General features: G+C 37.0%; 1 protein-coding gene across 3 annotated transcripts; it reads right to left on the bottom strand.

Annotated features, from left to right (window-relative positions):
* Positions 1-3,235: 3,235 nt before the first annotated feature.
* LOC132167103 (kinesin-like protein KIN-7O) lies at positions 3,236-15,457 on the bottom strand. 3 transcript variants are annotated; one of them, XM_088513175.1, is made up of 20 exons: positions 15,235-15,457; positions 15,064-15,153; positions 14,823-14,941; positions 14,443-14,556; positions 14,278-14,359; positions 13,807-13,874; positions 13,655-13,729; positions 13,367-13,512; positions 13,192-13,294; positions 9,357-9,437; positions 9,099-9,167; positions 8,886-8,945; positions 8,623-8,688; positions 8,375-8,431; positions 8,192-8,296; positions 5,097-5,270; positions 4,536-4,574; positions 4,145-4,387; positions 3,580-4,044; positions 3,236-3,441 (listed from the first exon to the last, which is right to left on the bottom strand). In XM_088513175.1, exons 1-20 carry the CDS (start codon positions 15,356-15,358, stop codon positions 3,415-3,417), a joined length of 2,307 nt encoding a protein of 768 aa, XP_088369301.1. In that variant the 5' UTR covers positions 15,359-15,457; the 3' UTR covers positions 3,236-3,414. The 3 variants fall into 3 exon arrangements, with proteins under 3 accessions (XP_088369301.1, XP_088369302.1, XP_088369303.1); XM_088513176.1 differs by lacking the exons at positions 13,192-13,294; positions 13,367-13,512; XM_088513177.1 differs by lacking the exons at positions 3,236-3,441; positions 3,580-4,044 and having other exon boundaries at positions 4,210-4,387; positions 4,492-4,574.
* Between the last annotated feature and the right edge of the window lie 346 nt (positions 15,458-15,803).

Genomic DNA, 15,803 nt, shown 5'->3' with positions numbered 1-15,803 from the left:
GATGCGCTTGAGCCAGCTTCTTGTGCGCGCGAGCGCACGCTTGCGCTCGAGCACAGGTCTCGTGTGATCGATCGCACTGCTCCAGCTTTTTCCAAACTTAGCTTTAAGTCCAAAATTTCCAACAATAGCTCCTTTTCTTCCTTGACCTACAAAAACACATAAAAACAAACGGACAAAGTTTTCTTCCAAATTAGGTTGGAGGAATTCTTTCAACCTAGTCTATAAAAGTGACATGTGTCACTTAAACATGTGAGATACACATATTTTTTTTAATAGTAGGAACAAAGTTGTAATAAATTTTATTAAAAACTCATGTGCATCTCATATGTTATTAAAAAAATAGACACATGTCACTTTTATAGATTAGGTTGAAGAAAATTCCTCCAATCCAGTTTGAAGGAAAACTTTGTCCAAAATACAAAAGGGAAATAAAATAACATAAAATAACAAGACTAAGAAATTTACAATTGTAAATTAAGAGGCTAAAATATGAATATTTTAGAACTTATCATTGCTTGATAAATAAAAACTTGGAATTTTATACAGAATTGCAGATATGCAGTTTACAAGCATGCATAGTAATAACAGAAGGCGATTCTGTGTGTTGGGATGATATATTTTGTTGTGTTATACCCTTCTTGGCGCTCTCTTCTTGCTGATGTTCATACACACCTCATGACGATGTTTAGTGCATCCAATCTATCAATGTGATTGTTAAATTCATTGCAGCAATCATGCGGTCATGAGCTTCCTGCTTATCCACTGGGAAAAATCTTCTTGCCATTTGAACTTTTTACCTAATTGCATTTTAAACCAAGGCTGCAGAGAATTGAGTAATGTTGCTTAGAATGTAATTTCTTTGTAATGTATGCACTGAGTGACAACTGTGAGAATCCTGTTTCATGACTTCAGTTTTCCTTTGCTAATGAGATTGTTAGATCCTGTTGATTGGGGTGTTTAAATGTTTAAAATTTGAAACATAAAGGTATTAGTGCTGGGCAATTTGTTCTGCCCCCATCTGGCTTTGCCTCGGCAGCCAAAAGCCATATTTGTAAAAGCTTCTATTCTTATTGCTAGCCACTGCCGATGATTCCATCAGATTATCACTAGCATAGTTACTGGAGGTAATGGCTGTCAATTTTACTAATTAACCATTAGGATTGGACTGTTTTCTCAATTTATTTTTTCCTCTGAGGAGAGGGACTATTACTAATTTTGGGGATATTGATTTTTTTTTTTTTTTCTTCTCACTGAGTTTTTCCTGGGTTTTCTTTTAGTAAATAAATGTTTTGCCTGCAATTTGAATTCAGATTTTCCAGTTCCCGACAATAAACTTATGCATGTGTGCTTTTGTATGCTTCTGAAATGCAGGATTCATGCCTGCCTGCAAAACATATGGTCTTCTCTGGTGTAGTTGACAGATATGAACAATCTGATCTGGTGAAACTTGATGTTCTCTTGAGTGGACAATCAGTTGATGCCATGGCTACAATTGTTCATAAATTGAAGGCACAGCGTGTTGTTCGTGAACTGGTTGAGAAACTGAAAAAATTCATAGACAGGTCTCTATCTGGTCTTAATTGCTAATTTTGTTTTTGTTTTTGTATTTTTTGTTTTTTTCTGGTTTATTACACAGTAGCCAAATATGTTATGATTTTGAGCAGGCAAATGTTTGAGATAACAATAAAGCTGCAATTGGATCGAAGGTCAGAGAGAGAGAGAGAGAGAGAGAGACGTAAGTTATGGTTTTAAAGTTTTTTTTTTTTTGACATGTTCACACAGGGGAAGGGGGATGAGAATTCGAACTAGTGACCTCCGCTTCATAAGACGTAGTTCACAGCCAATTGAGCTACCCATTGGGGCAGTTTTAAAGTTTTTAGAAGGCCATCATGTCTGCTTTTGGTAAATTCTTCATGGTTAAAAGGGACTGGAAACTTTTTAAATCTCATACATAATTTTTGACCTAGCGTAATATTCTATTTCCTTAGTGGTGTCTATGGAAGGAAAGTAACAGTTGTAGTTTTGAGGATCATTAGAGGACCTTAAGGGAATTACAGGATTTATTTTTTAAGACTCTTTCTCTGGGCAGCTGCTGCAAATTGTAGTTTTTTTCTCTTGTCTACTTCATGTGTACTTGAATTGTGGCTTTGCGCTTTTTAAGAAAACTATGATTATTTATCAGAAAAATTCCATTTCCTTAGTAAGTTTTCAAGTGTTTTATTTATGCCAATTGTGTAAGTGTTTTCATTGCAAAGTTTTATCCTCCGTTTTAGTGTAATCGCTTCTTTAACTGTCACTGTTCGCCTAAGTCTGTCGAATTTGATTTTCGGATTTCGGCTATGAGAAAAAATGTTCTTGCAAAGTGCTATGGTGGGGATGTTAGTCGGGGGAGGAAATTGTTGGAGAAGCAAAAGGAAGGAAAGAAGCGAATGAAACGTGTTGGTTCTGTTGATATACCTCAAAAGGCATTTCATGAACTACTGAAATGCCTTTTGAGTAGTTAACTGTAATCATCTTCAACTGTCAACTGTCAGCGAGAGGTTAAGTCCCCCTCTTTGCTTGTTTTCAGGTTTTTGGTAGTGAGAAAAAGTGATGGGAAGGCTGTTGGAAAAAGCAAAACGAGACAAGAAGCAAATGAAGCGCTCTACCTCTTTGGGTGGCCTGATGAGCAGCCACAGCTTTCGTGTAGAGAAGAAAAATAACCACATATCTCACCATAGATGATTTTTTTTTTACAACACAATTGCTTTCTAGCATCAAAATTTAGAGATGCAAGTAAAATTACCATGTTTTGGGCTTCTTTGGCAAGTATCACAAGTTCTTAAAGAATTTCCCTACGGTTGGGGGCGTAGGGTGGATATTCCACTTGTTGGGCGTGTTTCAACATTCCTCTGCCGATGCATACACATGAAGGCCCTTTTATCCCTGGGTGATAAGATAAGATTAATAGTTTGGCACAACTCTTGAAGAGTGACTAATCTATCTAGCCGAAGGCAAATACATGCCTATTTTAGTGCCACAATTATATAAAAGTAAATTGATTCCTTGAGATGTTATTAAAGAAGCAAATTGTTTTGGTCATTTAAGAAATAAAGAGTTAGGGTTCACTTTTTATATCATTTTTGTGTGCGCTTAAGCTTTTAACTTGTTTACTCTGCATTGCTGAAAATTAGACTGGCTTGTTTAGATAGACATTTTACTTGATATTGAACAGAGCTAAAGAAAAGGAGACAACTAATATTCAAAAGATGACTTTTACTGTCATGGTTTCAGGGCAAAGTTGACCCATCCTATATTGCCAGCGTAATGTATAAAAATGATGTGAAAAAAGCCTGTACATGAGGCGTTGCTAAAAAAGGAAAAGGATGCTTCAGTCATCACTGACGTCCCAGGCGATTTCATTTCTTTCTCTGGTTAGACTTGGGTGCTTTTGACTTGGCCCTGCATCAGTTACAAATTACGATGAACATGAGAAGTAAATCATAATAATAATAAGATAACAAAATGGAGCCCAACAGCATTGGATTTGCAATGATGAAATAAGTGAAGAATGATACTCATAAGCTTTATCAAACATACCAACGTGTTCCCAATGTCGGAGTCGTCGGACAGAGGCCCATTTTCATCATTTGCCTCGAAAGGCTTCTCGACAAGTGCACTCTGAAGTAACATGGCACCATGAAAAGCAAGTGCGCAACTCTTCTCTTTTTCAACAGACCCTGAACTGCTCCCATTGTCTTCAAAAATATATGTTCCCGGCAACTCATCCAACTCGTCGTTCGAGGCAGATCCTCTGTTGGTGCATTTTGTAGCCACACAAGTACATGATGTCCTACAACTACTCCCAGCAGCTCGGCACTGGCATTTCATTGTTTTGCACGAGGAGAATCTGGTACACAAACAGGAGACACTTTTGATGGCTTTAGAATTATTTGTCCTCCTCTTTTCTGACTTTACCCAATCAGCATCATCTCTGTCTTCACCTGAATCTTCTGATTCAGATGTATCCATAGCCTCCAATATGCAACTGGGGCTCTGGCAATCCTGGAATCATATATAGAATAATTCAGCCAAATAAATTATTGGCTAATGGTAAAAACAATAAATAGCAGCAACTATAGACGTTACACAAACAATGTTGTACCCATGCCAACTCGTTGTTCGAGGCAGATCCTCTGTTGGTGCATTTTGTAGTCACACAAGTACATGATGTCCTACAACTACTCCCAGCAGCTCGGCACTGGCATTTCATTGTTTTGCACGAGGATACTCTAGTACAAATGCAGTTATTTCCAGCTACGCGGGTGCAGTGAGGAACTTTTTCACCTGAATCTTCTGATTCAGATGTACCCATAGCCTCCAATATGCAACGGGGGCTCTGGCGATCCTGGAATCATATATAGAATAATTCAGCCAAATAAATTATTGGCTATTGGTAAAAGCAATAAATAGCAGCAAGTAACTATGGACGTTACACAAACAATGTTGTACCCATGAAGCTGGTGTAACCTTAAAGGCCCAAAAGAGGCACCTACCTCCTGTTTGCACAAGTCATACTTTCGTCCTCCAATGTTCTGTTACAAAGTACAAAAAAAAAAAAAAAAAAACATTTGAGTGAACTTTGAAGTTGGAAACATCTAGAAGTTTCAGAAAAATCCAAACTGACAACCATGTCCATGAAGTCAAAAGATTAGCGGTCAAATGATCTGTTATATGACATCAGATCATTTACTCATCAATGCACACACAAATCAATTCTCCTGATACATTTTCCATTTAAGTACTCCTTATACAGTATTGAACATTTCGATCCCGATCAGGTGGATGCCCAGCCCTAAAAGTTAGATTTTTTTTTTTTTATAAGTAAAACAAGAATATATATATATATATAATAAAAATGATTGGCAACTTCATTGTGCACTTTGCACAGATGACATCTAGGTTTTTCCTTTCTTTTTCTGGACAAGAGAGTCTCCACATTAGTTCACATGAAAATTTTGCATGCATGTTTTGAGCTTTTTCCTTTCTTTAAAAGTAATAACATATGGGTGTTATGATCCTATATCTACTCAAGACAGTTGTTTTTATGTTTGCACCTTTTGTTTCATTATGTTCAACTCTTCGGACAGGGCTTCTATTTCTGAAGCCATACCCTCATTTCTAGATGTAACCTCTTCTTTTTCCCTATATGAAGCAGCCAATTCCTCTTCCAAAGGAGCAATATCTGTCTCATATTCAAATGCAAGAACTTCCAGTTTTTTGCTTTCTTCCTGAACACCAGAAAAAGAAAAAGAAAATAAAGACAAAACAACAATAGTATAAGAATTGGAGTGTTTTACACTCTAGCCAACAACAAAATGGAATTGCACGGTAAAGACAATTTTTCCTAGGTGAGAAAACTCTTTTAAACATTGGAGACCCATCAAAGACCCATCAAAGACATTTAACTAAATGTACTTACAATGTGTAGCATGGTGTAGCCACAAAGCAGATCATATCAAACAAGGAGCTGAATGTGTTGCAGGAAGAGAATTCAGCTTTTGTAAGCTTCTGCATTTGTCTTTTTATATCTACCCAGTTTCATGATTCTTTGTTGCCATGTCGATTATGAAATAACTAAAATGCTTTTCTTCTTTTCCTCTCTCTCTGTCTCTCTCTCTCTAAAACCTCAAATTTGGAATCGTATTCTTCTCATTCTAGAGTCATTGTTTGGAAGAATCTAAATCCAACCAGCAAGAGATGGAAAACTCTATGAAAAAGTTGGTAGAAGAAAAGGAAGAGCTGGCAATGGTATTTCCTAAATTTGGGTTAAGAGTATACCCTATATCTGCTATATAATTTTGTGTTTTGTTATTGTAAAGTTGGTCATTGGATTGTATCTTGGAGTTTGTAGCAACTATCTGATTCCCTTTTGGAAATTGAGGAGGAAAGGGCAATATGGTCCGCAAAGGAGAAGCTTCCATTGAACTCATACAAGAGAATACTAAGCTATACAATGTGGAGACCATGATGTTATCAAAAGGAATGACAGAGGTATGATACATATTCCACCTGTTAATAGATCTTGAAGAGCTTGCTGCATGGCTTTGAAAGGTTGTGAAATTTTTGTTGTTGTCGTCGTCGCCAATCTTCTTGTTATTATTATTATTATATAATTAGTATTATGATTCATGATTTTGTGGTACTATATGAAACTTTTAGAAATGGTGTTCCCAGAGGATCTAGGCCCCTATCGCCAGCCACACCTCGCCCGCTTCCTCCATTTGCTTCATCGGCGTCCTCTGTCGTCAACCCAAGTGTAAAACACCATTCATCATGCCGGTCAGCCCCATACCCACCACACTGATCGGGGCTTTTCCGAATATACCCATCTCAGATATTGCCGATGAACCCACCTGAGATTGACCCAGTGTAAAAAGATGCCTGGACAAAAGAAGAAGCACCTAGATCTCCTAACTTGGTCGTCATCCTAGTCCTTTGGAATTTTTTCACTCTTTTCGGCCTTAGTCTCTTATATTTCTTACCATACCTTTTGGGCCCAGCATCTACCGCGTGAGTCACGCCCATCATCTGGTTGGGCTGAACGCCATCTCCTTCCAAGACTTCAGAATTGGTTTGCGCAAGCCCAAGCTCCGAAAGCCTATTGACGTACGGAGCCCGTTTGCCCACTGCCAGCCTCTCCAAGCAACACCCAATCTCCAGCTGTAATTTTTCCAATGAATTTCTTAGGTTGGCATATGCGATATCTCCAAATACCACGTACTCACTGTCAAAACATTCCTTCCTATCAGGTCCAGTACATCCCTTCTTAACCGCCATTGCATGAGACAAAGCATCGCTACCCAACAAAACAGCTTTCACCAGAGCTGGATTTGCCGAAAGGCTATATTGCACCGGCGACAGAATAGCCGGAAATTCATTGGCATAACTCTGCCTCTCTTCATCTTCCAACAAAGTTCCCTTATCCTTCTCCTTGCCCTTTGATGTCCCCGGACAACCCGCCGGAGACTTGAGGATGGTCACTGGACCTGAACTAGCTGGAACAGGGACTTGACTAAACTTCTTCGTCTGTGACTCGCCTGGACCTATGTTTCCCTCCGACAACCATTTGGGCACCCTAGCAATAGGTTCAGATGATGGCCCAAATAGTTCCTCATTCAGTCGCAACGTGGATTGCAGCACCTCAGTAAAACTTCTCTTCTTCTTCACTGCATCATTCCTTTGGGCCAAATGTGGTTGAAAAAACCTTATGGCTATTTGCAGTTCAGACTCAAGTTTACTCCACCCTATCTGGTTTTTTCCTTCCGACACCATGACTGCCTTACGCTTCTCCCTCCCCTCACATTCTTCAACCACCAAAAATCTGCCACACCTATTAGAACATTTCTGGGCTAGCACTCGAGGGTACCCTGGTTTAGATTGATCTCTAACCACCCTTGAATCCTTCACTGAAATCAACTCCTCAAAAATGTGCAAAAGCCATACTGCTTCACTACTTCCCAACCTTATGGACCTCACTAGACCCCTGCTTCTCTCCTTGAATATCAAACTAGTATCACCATCCATCACCATCATCTGAAAATCTTTGGATTCCACCGACCAGCTTCTTGATAAACCCATCTCACCACCACTGGCAACCAGCCCGAGACAAACAACTACTCCTCACACACCTCCTCTGGGAAGGAAAAGAAGAGAGAGAAGAGAGCTTTTTTGTTTTGTCTTCTAGCGGAGAGAGAAAATCAGTATTGAAAAACATAATAATGATTTTTGCTTTTTTCTAGTTTTATGATTTTTTGAAATTTTGTTCATCTTTTTCTCCTAATTAGGGGATTCCCTCATATACTTTATATGTTCTAGGGTTGCCCTCTCTGCGATTTTCTAACAATATTGAATTACTTATAAAATAATACTAATAATAATGATAATAATAATAGTAAAAGGATAATTGCTTGCCTTGTGCAATGACTTTAGCATTTGGAAAATTAACATGACGAGTGTAATTGAGAACTCATATGGGGTTGAAGGTATTCATTACAATTCATATGGAGTACACTTAACTTTTTCATTATCCAATGAAGTTTATCACTATAATAGACTCAAGCTTCAAATTCCTAGATGACTTCAATCAAATTTTTAAAGCATATATTCACTCTTAAATCACACAGCAAAATCATGCATGATTTAGACTTACATGTTCACACTTTTCCCTAGCGCATATGTTCTGTTCTTTCGCCACCTCAACAATACTATCTGAATTTTGCTGGCTCGAAGACCTCTCCGTTTCCAACATCTTAATCTATGAGATAGACACTTTCGAAAATTAAATTAAATAAGAAACCTATAGGGTAAGCAGAAAATAAAAATTGACATAAACCTGCTCTTGAAGCCACTTTCTGGTTAAAAAATCATTTTGTATCTCATCCATAGTTCTCTGCACCAAAAATTTAAAAACAAAACAAAACATAATATTAATAAAAAGAGGAACCACAATTGTCTAATGTCTTAAAAAGAACAAAAGTATCAATTCCAGTGTATATGGGGTTGTGGCCACCTTTTGTAGCTTTTCAGAAAATTCTGTCTCAAAAAAAAAAAAAAAAAAAAACACCAGCATAAAATAATAACCTGAGTCTCAAATTTTAAAAACAAATCTTCATATTCCACTTGCATTTCCTCTAACTTATTGTCCACCTGCCAGAAGTGCAGAAATTAGGTCCCAAAACCAGGTATAAGAAAACGGAGAGGAAAAGGTCTGTGGCAAACCATGGGTAAACTTTTGTTCCTGAGTGGCATTTTTCGCCTATTTGTTACTTGTAGTAAAGCACATGGCTCCGGAAGAGACACAGATTCTAATGATATAAAAAATCATAAAATGAACATTGTCAAACCTGTAGCAGTGTGTTCCGCAGATTGAGGATCTCATCTTCTAAATGCTCTGAATGAGAACCCTAAAACACAGAAGTCCCCCCCACCCCCCCAAAAAAAAAGAAACGAGAACAACAACAAAAACAAGGCAAATGTTAACCTGGCCAACCTTTCCATTAACGTTTCATAACTAACTCCATTCAAAAACCTAAACCTATTATAACAATTGGACAAACCTGCAGTTTGGCTCGAAGCTCCTCAAGTTCTTTTCTTTGACGCTTTAGCAAAGCAGCATCTGTTAAAATCTGGCATGAAACAACGAACTAAGTTGAAATAAAAGCAGAGAAAAAGCAACGTATAGCATGCAAAGACCAGCCAAAAGCCCAAAGTAAGTCCGTATTATAAAACATCTTGAAGGGAATTTGAATTTGACTGCAAGAAAGATTGCAAATGAAAGAGATCATGGCACTATGCAAGCAAAATTAGTGCAAAACCTCATTCACACGAGCACAGTTTGTAACATGTAAAGCTCTGCTTGCAAACTGGAGACTGCTTTTAGTCTCATCTGCATGAATCTGCCACCAAACAAAAGGTACTAAGCAATCAAGATAGGGAGTACATCTCAAAACAACAGCACACGATGCAGAAGACACAAATACGCAAGCAAAGAATAAATCACAAAAGAAAGTAATTTTTCTGTGCCCATATGGTGCCAAAGTAGTCTCAATATCCCCTGGTTGATAGTTGTAAAATCTAACTTTTGGTATTTAATGAAATTCCTTCTCGGAGAACTTTGAGAAAAATGAAATGTACATAACATAGTTCGAATTAGTGGATACAATTTTCAAGAAATACTTGGGAAGTCCGTAGAGCAAGTGGATGAGCGTTCCAAAGTTGTGACCTCGCCATGTACATTTCTGACTTACTCCAAATAAAAAAAATATACAACAGAAACAAATTGGTGCGAACAGATAGCGATCAGAATACCACTTCTTTTATGAGATGGACCCTTCAAAATTAATTGTTTACCCCTCAAATTTATTTATTTTTTAATTTTGTCTCCCCTCTCCTAAAATTCAGTTCCGCCAATGTACATAGTTGTGTTTGCTATATGGTCTCCCCTCTCATCAGTACTCCGAATTTTCCATTTCATGTTAACCTGGCCATCTGAACCCAACCAAGTTGTATTGAAGTGTGAGCTTCAAATTTTATAACGTAGATCAAAGGGAACAGAAAATAACATAAACTATCAGTATATTCTAGAAAAACAACTTCTCATTTTTAATGTAAATAAATATGAGAAAATGTCCACTGGCTACTAGTTTCGACTGTCTGTCAAAATGTCGATTTATCATGATATACAAGAGTAATGACGGATACTTCAAATATCATTTGTTCTAGCAACAAATCAAGACACTTGCCTATATCTCAGTCACATCCTCACAATAGCCATAGTAACTTTTTTTTTTTTTTTGATAAGTACAATAGCCATAGTAACTATAATTTGATCATATTTATCATTTATATACTCAGTGGCTTTTATCAAGAATATAGAGATATCTAAGCACATACCAGAATCATTATGTTGAAAGTGGTTTTGATTTTCCATCAACAATGCCACCAAGCATTTTTAAATAAATGAAACCCCAGCATTCATGATATATGACGATTTGACCAGGTTTTATAGCAATAATAAAGAATTAAAATGACAAATGCTTTGGTAGCTTCAAGAGAATCCAAATAAAAATTAATAAAAACAACAAATGCAAGATCATCATCAGCATGGACGGATACAAGAGTGGCCCGTAGGGGCCATGACCACCCCCAATTCTCAAAACCTTTTTTTTTTAAAGTCAAAACATATATATATGAGAAATGTATATAATATTGGGGATAAAATTTAAGTTTGGCCCTTATGAACTCAACATTTTTATGACCAATTATAAATACCCAAATTTCATTTAAAAAACTCATAAAAAGACCCAATCTTGCATGGTTCTTCCACCCCTCCCCCCTTTTTTTTTTTGGTTTAATTCTTTGTTTTTGACATGAAGAACTTGATAGCCTTGAGGAATTCTATTGATATTGAAGTGTTAATGAATATTACATGCTGAAATTTTAGAATCTCCAATAAACATATCATATTGAGGTAGTTCCGGAAAAGCATAAGCTTTTACATTTTACACCGAAAGATTTTTTTCAATTTAAATAAGTTTTCTACATAAATCAAACGGGGTCTTAAGTCAATAAATGATTCTACAATGTGAAATACATTATCATATGGGTATCAACTAAGTTAAGGCACCAAAACAACCAAAATAAAATAACTTCAAATAAACCAAAAAAATTAAACAGGGTCTTAAGTTCATTGATTGCATACTACAATATATCTAATTGTTAGTTAATAACTATAATAGTTTTTAGTTCCTAATAAACAATAACAAAAAAGAAATTAAAAACGAAAAAAATTGAGAAAGGAAAATTCAGACAACCGAGAAACACCAAAAAATTGAGAAAAAAATAATACACAAAGAAGAGAAGCTTCGCTACTACAAGACTCTAGGTTACTGTAAGAGTATGTTTTTCTAGTTGTTTTTCATCTGCTTGTATCTTCCAAGCTGGAGCATATATATCAGTTACAAGTTAATGTCTTTATGTTTTGGCCCCCCTCGAAAAGAATTCCTGGTTTCGTCCCTGATCATCAGCATTTATCAAATCCATGACGGGTTCCAAAAAAGGAAAGAAAACACACAAGGCCTAAAGAGGAATAGAGTACCAGTGTACCACAAAGAATTAAGCAATCTAGATTGCTCCACTAACAAAGGGGATCCAAACTAGGTACGAGGAAAGTAATAGTCCTATCAATGTATTTCATTTTTCTTATAGAACAGCTTTTATTGTTTTTTCATTGAGATTCATTCCCTCTCCATTCTCTTCTACAAGCATTCTTTTGGCTTTGCCATCCTTCTTTTGCATGGAAGTAATAATCAAATTAACACTATATAACTACATAATGGCAACTATTTGGCCTTTGTACTCAAGTGCACTTATCCATTCCCGTGAGTGTTATCAGTGCGTGAGGGGGAGAGCACGTTCCAGCATGTTTCGTTGAGGATTGCGTGGTTCGGTTGCTTGTTGATTTAGTGAAGATTAAGATTAAATTTAACAAATTTACCACACCCCTCTGCTAACAACACCCTCCTCTCCTCCTCTTCCCACCCAGCTCTTAACCTCTTGTTCCAACCTCCCCATCTCTATGGAGACTATCTCCCCAACACTAGGGGAGCAAAAACAACACCACAAATTTCTTCCCAATCATGTCCCCAAAGGCGACATCATCCTATGCTAGCAAAAGGGTGGATGATGCAGACTTTCCAACAACCTGTGGTATAATTCGATAAAAGGGGGTCCTGATGGTTCATCCATCCAAGTAAAGGGTTTGATCTAATGATCATGAAGGCGAGTAGCATCCCTATGCTCGTGTCAACAACGGTGTTGGCGGTCTCTGGATGCAGCAAGAGGGCTAAGGGCAAAGAGGAGGCAATGGAATCAGAGTCAGAAAATGACCATGACATGGTTGAGGGGGTCTTGGCAGAAAGCGAAGAGGGTAACAAAGGGGTGGGCAGGTGGACACTTACATAGTCACATGTCTGGAGCAAGATGTTAGATTCGTTGGCAGGTAAGGGAACATGGCGAAGAACTCAAGATTAAAGTTCAAAGCAAAATAAACAGTAAAAATACTTTCAAAATCATTTTCAAGGTTTCACCCAAACTGCAGAAAATCAGTGATTTTTGTAAAAAATATTTTTCCATGAAAAATATTTTACATTGAAACAAATAGTTTTTGTGACTTACCAATGAGTCAGTAACCAATTAGTCCCAAAGAAAAGATGTATATAAAGTTCATGCAACACACACATGCATGATAAAATCCTTTGGAAAGTCAAGTCTTCAAAACCTGTTGGAATCCTAAAAGCAATGCTCTACACTTGACGTTTATATGAATGAAAGACTTCTAGTAAATGATTCATAAAGGGAGTTGCAAAGCTTAATAAACTTTACAATACAATCTCAATGAAGCATGAAATGACTCTATGAATATCAACTTGTGCAAGCCTGATATTGCATATTATAGCTGTATTTGAATTTCCACACAAGGCAGGTTGCAAAAGTCAAGTCTTCAAAACATGTTGGAATCCTAAAAGCAATGTTCTACACTTACTGTTTATATGAATGAAAGACTTCTAGTAAATGATTCATAAAGGGAGTTGCAAAGCTTAATAAACTTTACACAACAATCTCAATGAAGCATGAAATGACTCTATGAACCTGTGCAAGCGTGATATTGCATATTATAGCTGTATTTGAATTTCCACCCAAGGCAGGTTGCAAAATGCGCGTAAGTTTGCTATCTCGATATGGAACATGACCCCTGCAACAAATATTGAATAAATTCAAGTACATATGGAAAGATATAACATTCTTAAGCAATCAAGGAACCTACCCTTGACTCTCAGCACCTTCACTCAATTTTTTAATCACAGTTCCCAGTGTCATCAGGCTTTTATTAATGTGGGAACCCTCTTTAAGCCTAACACCGTCTGCTCCAGTTTTTGCAGCACGTTCTGAACCAGCAAGGTCCACTAAATTCTGGAGGAAAGAATAACAAAAGCATCCATCATGCCAAGTGCAATCAAAACAAACCATCAACACGAATACAAATAAAAAGAAGGAACCAAATAAGAAAAAAAATAAAAAAGGAAAATAAATGATAGTTTCAGCAATCACCTACCAAAACTGATATACGGGCAGCATCACAAGAACTGACAATATCTTCATCTTCACTTTTGTCCCGACTCTCTATTATCTATTCAAATAAATGATAAGGAAGATGAACATATTTAACCATATAACAAGTACGAAGGGAAGGATGAATAACTATACCATGCGAAAGATAGTGTGTGACCGACTACCGTACAGATTCATACTTGTCTCTCCAATATGCCGATGAGCTGAAATTAAAGTCAAAAAATATAAAATAAGCAACCCTTGGCCGGTATATTTTACGGCAAGGGATAGCAGTATAAGGGATGACCAAAAGTGCCCCTCGTAAGGGAGAGTATGAGGGGATTTGAAACAGGGAGAGAAAGATTATAGATATTTGACGACTGAGTTAATCAATGTTCAAATAGGTGAAGATATAAAAAATGTAAAAGCTCAGAAATGGGAGCCTTTAAAAGTCAAGAATTGAACTTAAGTACCCATATTATTTTAAGCTAAGTAAAATGTTACTCGAAAAGTACGAGGAGGGATGTAATCCACATAGGCAGCATTTACAGAAGTGAAAATGGTGCTTTTGAGCACTTTTTAAATGGAGGAAAAAATATGTAAGATAATATACAAAGTAAAAATTACATTCTCCAAACTCCATGAAATCAAGGACTTGCTCGGGAGAGGCAACAATTTCTTCTCGCAAACCAGCAACGTGTATCCCCCTCTACAAACATGAGGGGAACAGAATAAACAGTAAGTTAGTAACAGCAAGTTACCATAAATTTATTATAGTAAATAGCACAGTACCTCAAGACTTTCATGAATTTGCAATTTTCGGTGCTCAGGAGCCAACAAATCATTTATTTCCTCATTGTAGATCTCCATATACGACATTCGTAAAACAAATTCTCGATCCACATCCTAATGTACAAAACAGATTTATAACATTTACTTGGCCCATATCCCAATGTGGTAAAACAGTTGAACAAAATTAAAAATCCAAAGCGCTAGAAATCAAGATCATCAGGTAGCATCACAGAAAAGTTGCCTTCAAGTTCACAATACCTATAGCATAAAATGATCTCAAAATATCATTGCTTTCCTCGAGGCAAGATCTAACAACTCAACAAATGAAAGTTTTAAGTGGAACAGGAAGAGTTCATTATTTGAAGCAATATAGTAAGTACCTGTTGAATTGTTTCGAACAATTCATGGACAGAAAGAGGAATGACTCCCGGCTCTGTGGCCGAGCCTCGCATTGTATGCGTTTTCCCACTGTTTGTTTGTCCATAAGCAAACACAGTGCCTACAACAAAACAAACATATATAAATGATAAAATAATGCCAATCATAAAAAATAAAAATAAAAATCACAGCCAACGGAGCAGAAATTGTTGTTCCAAAATAGATAGAGATAACTCGGCGTACCATTGAAGCCGCGAACTGCTGCGGCGACTATTTCTTTGGTTCGAGCCTGATAGACATCGACAGTCTTGCAATCTTCACCGAAAATCCGATCTACGAACCAGAAATTTGAGTAGTTTTAGAAAAAGAATGTTAGGTCTAAAGGGAAAATTGAGAGGGAAACGTGGATTTTACCGAATTCGAACTTGAAGGAGTTGTTGGGGATAAGAATGGAGTTCCCGGAGATTCGCCAAGGGCTGGTCTTAGCCTCCTCTGTTGAGAGTGGCCTCGCACGTACGGCCACGTGGATTCTCTCCATTCTCACTTACTCAAGTTTCTCTGAGTGCAGCGCAGTGTGAATGACGGCACCTGCAAATGCCGCATGAGTTTGTATTCCCGCCTCGAGGACTGAGTCGGATTTTTTTTTTTTCTAATCAAGCAAGGGAAAGGGGGGGTCGGATTACTTAAATAGCCTTTTCGTTTGATAAGCAGGACTTTTTTATATAATACAATGTCCAAAACAATTTTTTATAACACAATTATCCTAATTTGGCAGTGTTAATCAAATTTTTTATTTGGCTTTGTTAAAAAATTAAGAATTGATTGGAATTGAAAAGTAATTCTTGTGAGATGTTATGATATAAAAATAAGAAAAAAATATATAAAAAAGTCTTACAAACTAGCTGTTGTTGACTATTTTTCTTATCAAGCCTACTTGCACACCAAATATTTTATATTGGAGAATGATGTTAGAACACTTGATT

This window comes from Corylus avellana, chromosome 2, assembly GCF_965113065.1.
Source record: "Corylus avellana chromosome 2, dhCorAvel1.hap1.2, whole genome shotgun sequence".
NCBI classification, from domain to species: Eukaryota; Viridiplantae; Streptophyta; class Magnoliopsida; order Fagales; family Betulaceae; genus Corylus; species Corylus avellana.
Note: the sequence above shows the minus strand (reverse complement) of the source record. Positions and strands in the feature narration are given on the sequence as shown.

Excerpts from the sequence above, each read along its gene's own strand:
- LOC132167103 (XM_088513175.1), bottom strand. The coding sequence starts at position 15,358 with ATGGAGAGAATCCACGTGGCCGTACGTGCGAGGCCACTCTCAACAGAG. Across the intron at positions 14,557-14,822 it reads TGTTCGAAACAATTCAACAG|GATGTGGATCGAGAATTTGT; the intron begins GTACTTACTATA and ends TTTGTACATTAG. Across the intron at positions 4,045-4,144 it reads CGAACAACGAGTTGGCATGG|GATTGCCAGAGCCCCAGTTG; the intron begins GTACAACATTGT and ends ATATGATTCCAG.